Genomic DNA, 16,845 nt, shown 5'->3' on the forward strand with positions numbered 1-16,845 from the left:
TACTGGCTCTATATTGGTGTTACAGGGAGGCGTGGGTAAATGATGCATGTTTTCAATTTGTGCTGCTGTCACAAGGTTGGAAGAACAGGCTTCAATTGCATCATTTGGTATTTTTCTACAAAACAAAGCAGTTATTTCAAATTAAAAGAACTCAAGTCACAAGCTTTTTGCCTGACCTTTGGATGGATGAGCATTGGATAGAAGTAACTGAGATATATTGGGTCATCTGATAATCTGGGACAGGTTAAATAAATGGCATTTCATCCTTTCTTTAAAAATTAGATGACAGCTAAAGCTGCAGATAATATACAACTTCCAGTCTTTAAGTATTTTATAAACAATGAGTTGTTTTAGCAGATCTTTGTTGGACAACTGAAATATTTTCTACCCAATTATGTCCAGATTTGACTTCAAAGACTGAGGTCCACAGACACAGCAACAGATGTTTACAGATTGTGACCACCAAGTCCTGACTTTGCCATGCTGGAAATCCTGCATAAAATCTTGCAGAGATACCTTTTTATGCATCTTCAGCATTGGGGTGCCACGCTAGTGGCTTGAAAGCATATCACAAAAAGAACAAATAAAATTAAAAATTAAATATATATCAGATGACATAACTGAAGGGATAGGGGTGTCAGATCAGCATGTAACAAAAGTGTTCTTAGTATTATGGTATAAAATGTAAATCTGATAGATAGTGATAGATTCATGCAGATGTAACCTCTGCTTGCACATCCTGTCTTTGTTTTAAATTATTATTTTTTATACATTTTTGAGGATTCCCAATGGAATGACATCCCCGATAGAAAAGGTCAGAGGATGGAAGATCAAGGACAGTGAAAATACAGAAAATAGAAGAAGTGGAGCGAAGACATGGTAAAGAGAAATACAAAATTATGAAATATTTTAATATCTACCCTTCCAAAAAAAAAAAAAAAAAAGAAATCACCATCATCTTAACAGTTAAAAGTAACAGTACACCAGTTGTCTACTTAAAGTTTGTTTTGTGTCATCCATAATAAAACTGTATTGATAAATATTACATACACCTGATTTTTTTTAGTTAGTTTGACACCTTAAGGAATTCAAAAATATATATATATTTTTTAAACATGGATATCTAATTACAAAATAACCCAACAGTTTTCACTTTACCATAATAAATAATCAAAATAATGTTTTAGGAAAAAAAGAAAAAAAAAAAACTCAACATAAAAGTCTTCTTAGCAGATAAGCTTACTGCCATGGATAAGGGAGGTTTCTTTTTTAAGTCGCAATAATCAAAGTCGACAGAAAGAGTATCATTTCATATTTACCGAGGGAAACGTGTGTTCCTGTTACTTAACATCTGAGAAACAGCTTTCCTGACGCAGCGTACCTTAACGCAGGTCAAATAAACCCGTCATGTGATCTTCTCTGCGCAAGTTACAAAACACAAGGTGTAACAAATGACAACAAACTGGGTCGATCAGTGTCAGCTGATTGGTGACAAGTCTCTCACCCATGATACCGGCGAACTTTCGTCACCTCCTCACGCAGTTTCTTCTCGTTTGTTATGTGTGGAGAGATATTTGTTCCAAAATTTTTGCAAACAAAGATTATTTATTTTGCATAGGGGTTGCCTGAGTTCTGAACATACGCTATTACTTATAGGCCAAAATTGACACCATTCAACAAAGAAATGTGTTTTGAAATACATATATATTATTACACGTGTTCATTTAAAATAATTAAAGTTCTCATTGTATTTTTTTAAGCTAAATAAATAGGCCATATTTAGCCGTTTACAGATGGAAAAAATATAAATAATACTGAAATAATTGTAATAAAAGACTTTATTATATTAAATGTTTTATACATGATCATCATTTTTCTACTATTTTTATCTGCCAACCTTACCCATCTACCTCAGGTGGTGGCACTATCTCTGCTATAAAGGACTGGGTAATTGGTTGAGCTGCTCTGCAGGTTGACTCTGCCAGATGTTGGGGTCTGTTTGATGGACCACATTTAAAATTTAAATTATTTTATGATAGGTTGCAACAAAGGAAATATGAGATAATTGAAAAAAAAAAAAAAAAAAAAAAAAAAACAAGATTTAACAAATTCGGGTTTAAAAGATGATTTGCACAACTGAATATTACACCGCTGACACATTTTTGATTATATGATTACATAAGTGAAATGTATAAAATATTAATTTTTTTTTATTCTGTTAATTGTGGCTTTTGTTCCTTGATAGTTTCCTGTCACTGTACAGTCATGTAATTTCCACACGTTTCCTGTACGTGCCTCCATCCTAAAAGGTTGCCCCTTTGAGCAACCACTCCATCGTGCAACCCCATACAAATGTTTAGAACCTTACACTTCCAAGAAGCTCATTAGGAAGGGTTGTTCAGAGAACTGTACCGTGGAGATGTTTATAAATTCAAGGTATTGTTTAAAGTATAAACATTTCCACGAATATGTTTCAAATTGTAATCTGTTGAGTCTTGTGTAGTATGTCATTCACTTACATACATGGGATTTAATGTTAACAAAAGGCTAATGTATCTGAGGGAAATACAAGTATTTTGGCTGGATGTGTTTTAAGAACACACAGAAACATATTCTTAGAAGTATCTTCAGAGTTCATGACCATAGGTGAGGGTAGGAACGTAGAACAACCAGCAAATTAAAAGCTGAGTTGAAAGGCATTACTGCGGCAGCAGCACCACTCCATTCTCGCCTCATTTGTGAACAAGACCCAAAAGATACTTAAACTCCTCCACTTGAGGCAGGAAATCCCTTCTGCTCAATTTGCATTTTATAGCTCTTAATTTTGCTAAATATATATATTTTGCATCATTATCACACATCAAATATTTATTAAATGTAGATTAGGTGGACTCCATGGTTACAGGATCTACAGTGCTTTGGACAAGTATTCACTATTCACAGAGTACTTTTTCACATGTTGTCACATTACAACCAAAAACTTTAATGTGTTATATTGGAAAGACTTATGATAGTTAGTACAAGGTAGAGAATAATTGTTAAGTGAAATGTAAATGACACTTGATTTTACAAATATTTACAAATAAATCCAACCCCTTTTACTCTGACAACCCTAAAAACATCTAGGTTTGGCTATGAAACAATATTCTGCTTCACACATCTGACAGGGCACTGTTTAACACTTCATCTCCAAATAAGGTAAGACACAATGGCAAATCTATCATGACAAGATCTTACACCTCTTTGTGGAAGAGTAGCAAGAAGAAAGCCAATTTCTTGTTTGCCACCTTCCATACACAGACACAGCCAACATGTGAAGGAAGGTGATCTGGTCAGATGAGACCAAAGATGAACTTTCTGGAATGTTATGCAAAACAATAAATGTGGTTGAAAATTAACAGTGCACCTGACCCTGCACACAAGTTTTAAAGGAATATTCCCTCATTACCCAGACACGTAATGTTCCAGAAGGGTTCTAAGGAATTACCTCCACCCCAGGAAGAAACGTTTGATTTTATAGTGATAAAAATATGGACCAAAAAGCACAGAGTGCATCAATGAATGGGTTAAAGATTTATATTTTCCTGCAGGAGGTTTGTTTAGTCTTATGATTTTATAAAAAAAGTTGAGGTAATTTCAATATGTAGTCCAACTTTTCTTTACTTTCCTTTATCTTGCCTCTGCAATGCAGTATTTTTAAAATGTATTTTGTCATGTCAAGCAGTTTGAATTGTCTTGTTGCAGAAATTTTATCTATTGTATAAAACATGTATGAATCATTGGCCTTCTCTCCAAGATGTCATGTATGCTTTAACATATTTAGTCCTGAGCTCCATTAAATCCTGTATGCAGAGAGGTAGTTTTGTTGTGGTCTGTCTCAAGTCAAAAAATGTTCAGTTTCAAAATCTTCAGTGATAGAGAAGCTGGTCAAAGCTAATTGTACGATGGATGTAACTAAATAGAGGGAGATTCTAAAAGAAAACCCCAAAGATTTGAGTCAGGGAGATAATTTCACCCTTCAGCAGAGCTTGGCCCTAAATATATAACCACAGCTTCAAATGCATATCACACTTTTCAAATAAAATAAAACAATTATTAGTTTGAAAAGACTGCAACTGCAAGACTGCAATGTTTCTGTGTGATGATGTGCAGATCGGTAAAAATAGTTAAAGTAGTGACTCTGAGGTACTCTTAATTTCCATATTCCTCTAAACTCCAATTAAATCACTGACTTTGCAGTTTGTGTATCTATGGAAGGTCATGTTCTTTGCACAAACGCAAATGACCTCCAGCAACTGCTCATGATTTATTAAACATTTCAAACGGAACACCCTTAATTAAGAAATATTCTTTCATCTAACTAAAGCTGACTACTACTATTCTTCTCTTCATCAATAGCAAACACTAAGCAAAATGGTAAACCTAAAAACTTATTGTTTCAACTTGCTGAAAAGCTATTGTTTTAAGCATGGAAACCTAAGCATGACGATAGTTTGGACTTGTCTTTGTAATGCAGGAGTGTCAAAGGAGAATGTGTAAATATTTACAGGTCACCTGTACTCATGAACTAAAGTTCATGAGTTCATCCCTTTTTTTAAGCAGTGCTGCTCTCATGTTTGTCACGAGGTCTGAATCAAAGGTCAAAAAATTTTTACTTTCCCCAGCACAAACATTCAAGATGCTGAAAATGGCACAGGTGCTCCTCATCTTCTGTCTCGCTGGGGCAACACATGCCCTTTACAAGCAGTGGATTCCTGATACTAACTATGAAAATAAGACCAACTGGGATAAAGGAGATGTTCCATGCGGCAGCGACAGAGTTCAGTTTTCATCTCAGAGAAAAGTGTCTGTGTTTGTGGAAACCACTCATGCCGTGCAAGAGATGATGCTTCCGATGGATGGAGAGATAATTCTGAATTCGGGAGCTGGATTTTATGTGTTCAGCGGACAGGACCCTGATTGTGGAGCAGGAGTGAGGACCAAGTTCAAAGACTCTGAGTCTCTACATTGGTATAATCCAGCCCTGTGGCAGGCAGCTGCAACTCTGAAGGACCTGCAGGATGGACATTTCCTCTTCTCAGTGCATGAGGAGAGCGTCCCCTGTCAGCAGGATGATGTCATATTCAAAGCGCTCTCCTCCTTCCGTGTGGACACCAGCTCCAGCCAGACCACCATCCCTGTCAAATCAGTGTCTGTGCTGGGAAAGGTATTTGATAGCAGATTAGAGTTCTCCGAGTATCTCAGCTCAGGTTCAGGCCAGCTGCAGTTTCATGGGTCATCAGCTGTCACCGCTGGAAACCCAAGTTGTGGGGATCCTACTGGCTGTGACTGTGGGAACTCTGTCAACCATGAACGGATCTGCAGTGCAGTAACTTGCGGATCTTTAAGCTGCAAAAAGCCTCTGCTTGCCGTGGGACACTGCTGTGAGGTGTGCGGTGCCATTGTTACCATCCGTTATACTGACGGCTTTAACCTGCAAAATTACAGGGAACGAATCCGTCACCTGTTTCTTTCACTTCCACAATATAAATCCATTCAGTTAGGGATGTCTAAAGTCTTAAAGCCAGAACGGTTAATGGGAATAATCCCTTTAGGATCATCACCTGAGATTCAGGTAGTTATTCTGGATGGAGAGACAGGAAAACTATCTGAGACTCTGGCCCAGGACATGATCAAAGATGTTAAATCTCATGGCTCCATACTTGGGATAACAAGAGCTGACATTCAGACGGCTAGTGAGCCTGGAAACAGTGCAGGGACAGTAGTCGGAGCTGTGTTTGGAGTTTTAATCATGATTACGCTTATTGTGATTGTGGTTGTGCTAATCCGCAAGGGAGTTGTACAGATGCCTCCAATGCCTCCAATGCCTTCAATGCCTTCAATGCCATCCCTGAACCGCTTCAGGAGAAGCACCAACGTCGGTGACCTCAACGGGGAAATTGACCGTGGATTTGACAATCCTATATTTGACAAGCCCGATATGCTGAATAACATTCCTGGCACTGATTCCATCTTCATGACTCAGACTGGCGTCCACTTTGTAAATCCAGCTTATGATGAGAATGAAACCGATTTTACAATTTAAAATTGATTTTTCACACACAGTTTACTGATGTCAACATGTCAAACAGAATGATTATAACTTTACAACAACTGGGTATTATCAAAGTGATTATATGATGGTGTTGGATAATGATGAGTTTAGTGACCAAATAAACTTGGCAGACAATTAAAGAGAATAATTGACAGTGTGAGTTATTGTAGTTCACCCTCCCTCATTCACATTATATTCAGTGGCAGTAAAACAGCAATAAAGCTACAGAAGATTCTGATTCCTGTATTTACAATATGTTGCATGGCTACCACTAGATGGCAGTAAATTTCAAATTCAGTGCATGGGAAATACTGAATCTGCTATTTGCACGTTACATTTTTGCCTGTTATGAAACCTCCATAAACATTTATAACTCTGCAGAAAATCTGTTGGCAGCATTTTGCAGTAACCAGAGTCAAGACACTGTCTTTCTTTGACAACCAGGTGTTTACATATAAGGACCTCAATAAAGTCAGTGATGTACGTGTGGAGCAATGTCATAGGGTGTATTATGTTGTAGAAAGACACAGGGCTGTGCTGAAAGTCGAGAAATATGCCAACCCTGGTGACATTTGAAACCTTCAGAAGTGTCTCATCCCCAACATGCCAGGCAGAGAAACCTTTGCTGTTTCTTCCGACGCAACAAGAAAAATCATTTCTGGTGATATGATGCAGCTGCCATTTTCCTCTCCCTTACGATCTATGCTCTTTGTCTGTGACCCTAACGTGTGCGCCCTCCCCGCTCAGTTCTGCTTCAATGTAATGTCCACCGAGTATTCAAAGCGACTGGGGTGGTGCGGGTAGCCGTGCTGCCAGGGGCTGGTGTTGGTTAACTTTCTGTTGTCCGTCATTAGATGTAGGAAAGGATGGGTGGTGTCAGGTATTAGATCAGCCACGTGTCTGAAACAGGAAATTTTGTTTTATTGGAAACTGTTTGGGTTTATAGCTGTGACAGAAAAGAGAAGATATAAAGTGTTTAAAAGTGTTTACATGTCAAAAAATCTTCACGGGTCTCAGGATCAGGCAGAGAAGGTGGCTGAGATTCTGGCATCAAGTGTTTAGCACTTATTTTATGATTTGGCAGAAAGGTTAATCATATATTATTAAATCTTGCTTCATTTACTGGCACCCTTAAAAGTATGCGTAAAAAGCACTAAAATAAATTAATCTTTCATTGCAGCAGTGCAATCTCACACAACTCCAACCACTCCAAACCAAACTTTTAATTCAATAATTTATTCACAGGAGAAAAAGTATTGTTTTGAACTAAATCACAGGTAGCACTACCTCTTGCAATTCCAAATAAATCAATGCAGTAAAGCCTTTGTTTGATTTATACTTAATGTTTTTGGTTGATTAGACTTTCCAGACACTTATGTTAAGTAGTGCATGGCTTTCTGGTTTTGTGGAGATTAAACATGCCATGACATAGGCCCATTGTTTTGGCTAAAGGCCAATAGGCTGGACAAGAACCCATGTTTGTCTTGTCATCAGTAATGTAAAAAATCTGTTCAAAGCTCTTGGAAAACTACGGCAGAAAGTGGCATCTTGAAGTCACCAAGTCTCTATAACAATCACTAGGTTGCATGCACATGTCAGCTGGTTGTTTGTGAGTGATGCTAGAAAAAGAGCCTATTTATGTCCTAGCATCATAAACATAAACATGTGGAGTTTGAAATACAGTACTGGGGCTTTCACCAGAACTGTGGGCTTTATTCAGATGAAACAGATATGGCTTTTCTGCATCACACATTCCAGGAGGGTTTGAAATAAAAAAAGAAAGAAAATGCAGAAAAGCACATCATGCCTTCTGTTAAGTGTGGTGGAGGAGGCGTCATGTTGTGTGCTTGTTTCTTCTCCAAAAGCCATGAGATCCTTGTGAGACTATTGGACACTGAGAACTCCTTGTAATGCCACAAGATTTTTAATAGAAATCTGAAAAAACCCAACCGAAAATTTGATAATAGACTCTCATAAAAATAGGCTCTTTCAGCAGAATAATGATCCAAAATGTTTGGCTAAATCAACACAGTAATGGTTCACCAGATACATTATCAAATAAAACTCAGTCCCCAGATTGAAATCCTATATAAAATCTGTGGAAAGAGCTAAAGGAAAGAGGCAATAAGACAGGACCCAGGACAATCTTTAGAAAGATTGTGGAGAGGGGACTGGTTTTAGATGTATGCACCAACCTTGTGAAATGTTACAGGAAGAAGTGCTGCTCCCTAATTGTTTTCCCTAATGAAAAAATTGACTCAAATTAAAAGAAGGGTTTTTCTATAAATTTAAAGTCTGAGATTATGGTACTCCAAGAAAAGATAGAGAGTTTTATATTGTTTTTCTTTTTACATGTCTGTACCTTTGACATGGTCTACACATGTTTAGGTTTGTAAAACAATGGATATGAAACAGCAGGGGTTAAAATCAGAATATCATACAGATTTTGCACAGAGATTGGGAACAAAACACCTTTAAATATAATGTGATTTAAGGAGAACTTCTGCAACATCAAAAGTTATCTTAAATCTTCTTAGTGGGGCATACGTATATGTCAGAATTTTGCTGCTGCATTTAAGGCTTATTCTGGGATTTATATACAGGTCCTTCTCAAAATATTAGCATATTGTGATAAAGTTCATTATTTTCCATAATGTCATGATGAAAATTTAACATTCATATATTTTAGATTCATTGCACACTAACTGAAATATTTCAGGTCTTTTATTGTCTTAATACGGATGATTTTGGCATAAAGCTCATGAAAACCCAAAATTCCTATCTCACAAAATTAGCATATTTCATCCGACCAATAAAAGAAAAGTGTTTTTAATACAAAAAACGTCAACCTTCAAATAATCATGTACAGTTATGCACTCAATACTTGGTCGGGAATCCTTTTGCAGAAATGACTGCTTCAATGCGGCGTGGCATGGAGGCCATCAGCCTGTGGCACTGCTGAGGTCTTATGGAGGCCCAGGATGCTTCGATAGCGGCCTTTAGCTCATCCAGAGTGTTGGGTCTTGAGTCTCTCAACATTCTCTTCACAATATCCCACAGATTCTCTAAGGGGTTCAGGTCAGGAGAGTTGGCAGGCCAATTGAGCACAGTGATACCATGGTCAGTAAACCATTTACCAGTGGTTTTGGCACTGTGAGCAGGTGCCAGGTCGTGCTGAAAAATGAAATCTTCATCTCCATAAAGCTTTTCAGCAGATGGAAGCCTGAAGTGCTCCAAAATCTCCTGATAGCTAGCTGCATTGACCCTGCCCTTGATAAAACACAGTGGAGCAACACCAGCAGCTGACACGGCACCCCAGACCATCACTGACTGTGGGTACTTGACACTGGACTTCTGGCATTTTGGCATTTCCTTCTCCCCAGTCTTCCTCCAGACTGGCACCTTGATTTCCGAATGACATGCAGAATTTGCTTTCATCTGAAAAAAGTACTTTGGACCACTGAGCAACAGTCCAGTGCTGCTTCTCTGTAGCCCAGGTCAGGCGCTTCTGCCGCTGTTTCTGGTTCAAAAGTGGCTTGACCTGGGGAATGCGGCACCTGTAGCCCATTTCCTGCACACGCCTGTGCACGGTGGCTCTGGATGTTTCTACTCCAGACTCAGTCCACTGCTTCCGCAGGTCCCCCAAGGTCTGGAATCTGCCCTTCTCCACAGTCTTCCTCAGGGTCCGGTCACCTCTTCTCGTTGTGGAGCGTTTTCTGCCACACTTTTTCCTTCCCACAGACTTCCCACTGAGGTGCCTTGATACAGCACTCTGGGAACAGCCTATTCGTTCAGAAATTTCTTTCTGTGTCTTACCCTCTTGCTTAAGGGTGTCAATAGTGGCCTTCTGGACAGCAGTCAGGTCGGCAGTCTTACCCATGATTGGGGTTTTGAGTGATGAACCAGGCTGGGAGTTTTAAAGGCCTCAGGAATCTTTTGCAGGTGTTTAGAATTAACTCGTTGATTCAGATGATTAGGTTCATAGCTCGTTTAGAGACCCTTTTAATGATATGCTAATTTTGTGAGATAGGAATTTTGGGTTTTCATGAGCTGTATGCCAAAATCATCCGTATTAAGACAATAAAAGATCTGAAATATTTCAGTTAGTGTGCAATGAATCTAAAATATATGAATGTTAAATTTTCATCATGACATTATGGAAAATAATGAACTTTATCACAATATGCTAATATTTTGAGAAGGACCTGTACATCTTTACAGTTATTGTTTTAGAAGATAAAGATGTTTGTTGGTGATCCATTTAGATCTTTAGAAATATCAGTCTGAATCAAAGCAATGGGATACTGCCTCTTGATCAACAGATTATTGATGGCTGGGTAGCAGATAACACCTGAAGAAAACAGGTCTGAGGCAGCTTTCTCTGATCCAGAAGATGTTATATTACTAAAACTAGCTCATCACTTTTGCAGATCATGGCCATTTTTTCACTGTAGGAGGCCAAAATCAGTTCACACAACACCTGAATAACATCAGTCACTGCTTGGCTGCATGACTGTAGATGGTCTAGATGACTGATGTGCACAGCGGGCACGCACGTCTCTCAATCCTTTGTCCCATTTTGCGTAACCCTAGAATGTTAACACAGCATACAAGTATAATAGATAAGGGCATGATGTCAAAAAGCATAAAAAACATAAAAAACATGCAATATCTTTTCTCTGAACTGGAACTCGTTTATTTTTCTCTGGCGTCACAAAAAACCTGTATGTATACTGTCAACAGGACTGTATTCAAAATAAACCCTTTCTTAGAAAATATATTGGTCTAATCCCACATTACATAAAACCTTTGACATCAAACAGACATTAAACTCTGTATTCTTCCTTCTTCAATTCAGCCCTTCAACCCACTCTGCATAACCAGTGAAGCTGAAACAGAGGGTAAAAAAAGATACTAAAGGTCAGTGGTAACATTAATTAATTAGTTTACCATCCTGCACAAGTTGCGCCTGTGTAAAAACAAAAGATATTAAATAATCAATTATTTGCGTCTAATTTATGATCTTGATAGCAACTCTCAACTACATTAAGGCCCATGAATCAAACAACCTCATTGGTTATCAACGTCAGATCAGTCGAAATGGACTGGTTGCATGTCCGGGGTGTTACCCGCCTCTTGCCTTCTGATTGTCCAACAACACGATCAGTGGGTTAAAAATCTTTGCAGGGATTTCACACAAAAATTCAACAAACAATAAGACAAATGTAAAACAAACATTTAAGGCTAACGAAGCTGCCAGAGCGGCCTACTCCTGTTGACTTTGTTGTGTCTGATTTCTTCCTAAGATGGTGACTGATGAAAAAAAGACATTTTCTTCTTCTTTATTGTTTTTAACTAAACAACTGTAATACACAGCAGATGGCAGTGTAGTAGCTTCACCATTTACACCCATTGTACAAATTTCTGCTTCATATTTCAACAGAGACTTCGTTCTGAGGTCCAGTCTTATAGTGGCGACCCTATGTGTCGTCATACAGCCAATGAGCTAAAGAGAGTCCAAATTTGGCAAATTAACAAGGTGGGGTTTTACAGATGTACGATTTTATCAAAAAATATATATATATTTTTCCCTTCTATTCATTGAAACTGTTTTCTTAGCATGTTCTTCTGCAAGTTCAAAGTATTTCACATGTGCAGTCATTTCACAAGCTAAAGCACTTTCGGTCAACCTTCATATATGTTTTTTTCATAATCTCGTATTTTTACATCACAAAGATGTGATATTTTAACATAGGTGAGTACACTTTTGAAAGACACTGTACCTTTAGAAAATCAAGATCAGATCTTGGACAATTTGTTCATCTTGGCCTCAGTTTTCCTAAGCTCCACCCTCCTCTGATCCAGATGTACCTGGATGCCCTCCGTTTGTCTCTGAGTTTGTTTCTGCTATTCTTCCAGCAGCGCCTCCACTCTTGTTCTGGCCTTCTCCACAGTTTTCTGCAGCCTGGTGAACTGCTGTTCAACATTAAAACAAACCTCCTCCACTGAAAACTGAGGACAGCAGACAAAATAATTGATAATAATACGGTTAGTTCCATATTTTTATATTAGAATATTATGTCTTAAAAATTTTTTTTAATTGTAAGATTACCTTAATGAAATCAATGTTGCTCTGCAATTTTCCAATTACTTTCTCTACATCTGAGACATTCTGACAGATCTTGTGTTTCTGCAGAAGTTCAATATACAAATGATTTAATAGAAAACAACACGTGCTGCATCGGTTCCACGGACAAAAGCAGATTAAAAATTAGTACAAAAGAAAATCTGTGTTTTTCTTATTTTAGAGTACCTCAATGTGTACTCAAGCCTCCTTCAAAAACGTTGTTTTGAGCCCCTTGAGCTCTTGACCCTCGCAGTCTCAACAGACAAAGCAACCGTCCAGAAAAGAAAAGCTCTTAAGGGTAAGTTGATGAACCTAATAAGTCTGATGGTCGCTGTCATAGAGGGCATCCACAAAAACGATAGTTTTGAAATTTGGCTTTTTTCAGATGGGGTCAGAGGTGGGCTTCACAGCAGGAAAATAGACATGCCAGGCAGGATTTGAGCACTCTGCTGGGGGTCGCCATGCACAAATAACACAACACATCTTGTAGCAGTAATGTTTTTGGTGGGTGATCCTCCACTATTTCGATCAGGTTTTCCTCGATATCAGCGGGGGGCACTTGAACATAGTGCCCCTCTTGTTACCTCAAACCCAAACCTGCTGGAGTATGTTTTAAGCAGGTACAAGATCTACTCTGTAACATCGATAAGGACAGAAAAGACAGTTGTAGACACAAAGACCCTGAGTGCATGAGGAAAGAATCATGAACCATGCCTGTGATATTCATCTCAGACCATCTCTGTTTTTACCCCTCCCGTGTTTCTCTTCCCGTTATGTTTAGAATACTTATAGGACAAGAAGAAATATGCTTCCAAGGACCGGTTATGAACATACAGAAATTTTGATTCTTCAATACAGTGAAACAATAAGTGCATTTTATGAAATGTTATTTAGCTTTTACATGTAAATATCACACGAAAACAGCTGCTTCCCCATTATAGACTTAGATCCTTTTTCAGCTAAGACTTAAATTTTTCCCTTTTACAGGAAACGTTGGTGCTGCTAAGAACAACTTGCATTTTTTCCTTTTGACAACAGAAATGCATCAACTTCCTGACAATACCACTTATCTACATAGCGGCTTTCTTCCTTTCATGTCATGCAACACAGAGGCCACACTGATGCTTGTCTTTTGTGTGTGAGCAGCGAGTGTGTTTTATTGCATATTTGGCTGAAGATGCGAGAACAATCGTGTTTTGCTCTCTGTTCTGTTTCTGTCTCTAGCTCAGAGACAGAAACAGGAACATTCTTCTAGAAGCATAAAATGTTATCAGAATCAGCTTTATTGCCAAGTTCGTACATACAAACAAGGAATTTGACTCTGGTACACTTTGCTCTCTGGTTTTTATTTTTTGCATTAAATAGTATACATATATACAATATACAAATATACACATTTATAAATAAAAAGGTGCATTTGCAACATCTGTATGAAGTTGTTTGGTAATCTATTAAATGTTCAACAGAGAAACAGCCTGGTGGAAGAAACTGTCTCTGTGGCGGCTGGTTTTAGTGAACAGTGCTCTGTAGCGGCGGCCTGAAGGTAAAACTCTGAAGAGTTTATGTGCAGGGTGTGTGGGGTCTGTAGAGATTTTTGCAGCTCTTTTTCTGACCCTAGACCTGTATAAGTCCTGGATGGAGGGAAGGTCAGCCCTGATTATTCTCTCTGCATTCCTGATTATTTGTTGCAGTCTGGACCTGTCCTGTTTTGTGGATGAACCAAACCACACTGAGATGGATGAAGACAGGACAGACTGAATGATGGCAGTGTAGAAGATGACCAGCAGCTCCTGTGGAAGGTTGAACTTCTTGAGTTGCCTCAGGAAGTACAGTCTTTGCTGGGCCTTCCTTCGAACAGTGTCTATGTGTGAAGACCATCTCAGGTCCTCAGAGATGGTGGTTCCTAGGAAAGTGAAGTGGTCCACAGCTGACACAGTGTTGTTGAGGATGGTGAGGGGGGTGTATGGGGGTGGTGTTCTCCGAAAGTCCACCATCATTTCCACAATCTTCAGTGGGTTGAGTTCAAGGTAGTTCTGACTGCACCAGTGGACCAGCCAATCCACCTGCTGTCTGTATGCAGACTTATCACCTTCCTGGATCAGACCAATGACAGTGGTATCATCTGCAAACTTCAGGAGTTTCACTGACGAGTCCGATGAGGAGCAGTCATTTGTGTACATGGAAAAGAGGAGTGGGGATAGAACACATCCCTGGGGGGCACCAGTACTTATTGATCTGGATCAGGAGAAGATGCTCCCCAGTCTCACCTGCTGCTGTCGGTCCGTCAGGAAGCTGTTGATCCACTGACAGGTGGAGGCTGGGACGTTGAACTGGGTGAGCTTCTGGTGGAGGATGTCTGGTATGATGGTGTTGAAGGCCGAGCTGAAGTCTACAAACAGGATTCTGACGTACATCCTTGGACGGTCGAGGTATTGCAGGATGAAGTGTAGACCTAAGTTGACAGCATCATCTGCCGACCTGTTTGCTCGGTAAGCAAATTGCAGGGGGTCCAGCAGGGGGCCTGTGATGTCTTTCAGGTGCTTCAACACCAGCCGCTCAAAGGATTTCAAGACCACAGACGTCAGGGCTACAGGCCTGTAGTCATTTAATCCTAGGATGGTGGGTTTCTTGGGCACTGGGATGATGGTGGATCATTTGTGGCAGGAGGGGACCTCACACGTCTCCAGTGACTTGTTGAAGATCCGGGTGAAGATCGGAGCGAGTTGATTATCACAGGCTTTCAGGCATGATGGGGAGATGTTATCAGGTCCTCCGGCTTTCTTTGTTTTCATGCGCTGAAAGAGCCTATTTACATTTTCCTCAGATCTTTAGTGCAGGCAGAGGATCTGAAGGTAAGGGCTTGGTTGTTTTACAGGTCGAATTTGTTCCTGAATGGGATGTGGAGGACATGATTTGAGGCGTGAACGGCTTCCTGTCATGTCTGCAGTAGAAGCCATTCAGACGGTTGGCCAGGCAAGGATTCTGTTCAGGATGGGTGTGGGGGCTCCTGCTGGCAGTCAGGTTTCTCAGACCAGTTCATTCAGTGGCTGAGGTTTCAAAAACAGTCCAGTCTGTGCAATCAAAGCAGGCCTGTAGCATCTGCTTTGATTCCTCAGTCCACTTCTTAACAGTGTGAACCGTAGGTTTGGAAGCTCTTAGTCTCTGTCTGTAGGTTGTGATTATGTCATTTTTGAGGCAGAACATCTAGTGAGAGTGCATAGGAGTTGCGCTCAATGTCTCAAGAAATCAATGTGTAGCTCTTACTGATGAAAGATTGTTATAAAACTAATAGATTTTTAAATACAAAGGCCTTGGTTCCCCAGTAGAACTTTAGCTTCCTACCAATGACTGTATTTTATGACACATTTACTTACACACTATGGCCACTTCTTTAGTTACACCTTGTTAGTATCAGGTTGGAACCCTTTTTACTTTAACAACTGTATAAATTTTTCATGACATGCAGTCAGTGAGGTGTCAGAAACATTCCTATGAGACAAGAAAGCATCCCACATTTGGTGCAGAGTCATTTGCTGCACATCCAGGATGTGAATCTCCTGTTTCACCACATCCAAAAAGCTCTCTATTGGATTAAGATGTGCTTACTGTGGAGGCAATTGAAGTAAAGTGAACTTAATGTCATGTTCAAGAACATGGTCGGCAACCATACTCAGGAAGGCTGCGTTGTTTACAACCAATTGGTACTTAGGGGTCAAAAATATCTCGCACACCATTACACTGCCCCCACCAGCCCAAACCATGGCAGGATGCTTTTCATGTTATTCACACCAAATTCTGACCCTTCTGTCTGAATGTTGCTACTGCAATCGAGACTCATCTGACCAGACAACATTTTTTGAATAGGTCATTGTCCAATTTTGGTGAACTGTAGCCACAGTTTTCTTTTCTTAGGTGACAGGTGTGGCACTTGGTGGGGTCTTCTGCTGTTGTAAACCATCTGCTTCATAGTTTGACCTCATATTAATTCATTCATTGTGTGATATTTGAAATACCTTGGCTGTTACAAATGGGTATTTCCCAGCCAACATGTGTATGTGAATCCTAAATGCATTCTGCTCAGACTGTACGCGTATTTAGTGGGTCTGGGCTCAAAATATATACAAACCAAATTAGCAAAACAAGTTAGATGAGTTTCAAATGGACATTTAAAAAAATCTGTTCAAATTCATCAATACTTTTAAGGCCAGTATAGCGTCCACGTTTTCCCTTCAGTTGTCGTATATTCATGGATGCTCTTTTGAAATTGTTTTATGAATTTTTTAAGAGATGCTTTCTTCATTTACTACTAGAAACAAACCTGTTGGTTAAATGAAAATAACCTTTAATCTGAATCTGTGAGGGATATGAAAACTTTTATGCTTAACTGTATATACATACTGTTTGTGTTTGCTGGATGTTCAGGTAAAGGCTAAAGCATTATCACCTTGCCTGCTTTAAGTGATAAAAATGAGGACTATTATGGAGGGGTTATTCTTTTGAAAGTATCTTATGTAACATTTTACGGGATTCCCATTGTGCCTTTCCACAGAACGTATATTAAATCTTGATAATGCAAAAAAGTAAGGTTGGATATTTACAAATAACACGCTTTGTGGCACAGATC

At 39.3% G+C, this 16,845-nt stretch overlaps 1 protein-coding gene and 1 pseudogene across 1 annotated transcript; one reads left to right on the forward strand and one right to left on the reverse strand.

Moving 5' to 3' along the window:
- The first annotated feature begins 4,640 nt into the window (after window positions 1-4,640).
- LOC124864610 (protein amnionless-like) lies at window positions 4,641-6,242 on the forward strand. Its single transcript, XM_047359458.1, has one exon. The coding sequence runs from the start codon at window positions 4,679-4,681 to the stop codon at window positions 6,083-6,085; it is 1,407 nt and encodes a 468-aa protein (XP_047215414.1). The 5' UTR covers window positions 4,641-4,678; the 3' UTR covers window positions 6,086-6,242.
- Window positions 6,243-6,375: 133 nt separating this feature from the next.
- LOC124864154 lies at window positions 6,376-12,864 on the reverse strand (annotated as a pseudogene).
- Window positions 12,865-16,845: the final 3,981 nt, after the last annotated feature.

Source organism: Girardinichthys multiradiatus, chromosome Y (genome assembly GCF_021462225.1).
Source record: "Girardinichthys multiradiatus isolate DD_20200921_A chromosome Y, DD_fGirMul_XY1, whole genome shotgun sequence".
Taxonomy (NCBI): domain Eukaryota; kingdom Metazoa; phylum Chordata; class Actinopteri; order Cyprinodontiformes; family Goodeidae; genus Girardinichthys; species Girardinichthys multiradiatus.

Excerpts from the sequence above, each read along its gene's own strand:
- LOC124864610 (XM_047359458.1), top strand. The coding sequence starts at position 4,679 with ATGCTGAAAATGGCACAGGTGCTCCTCATCTTCTGTCTCGCTGGGGCA.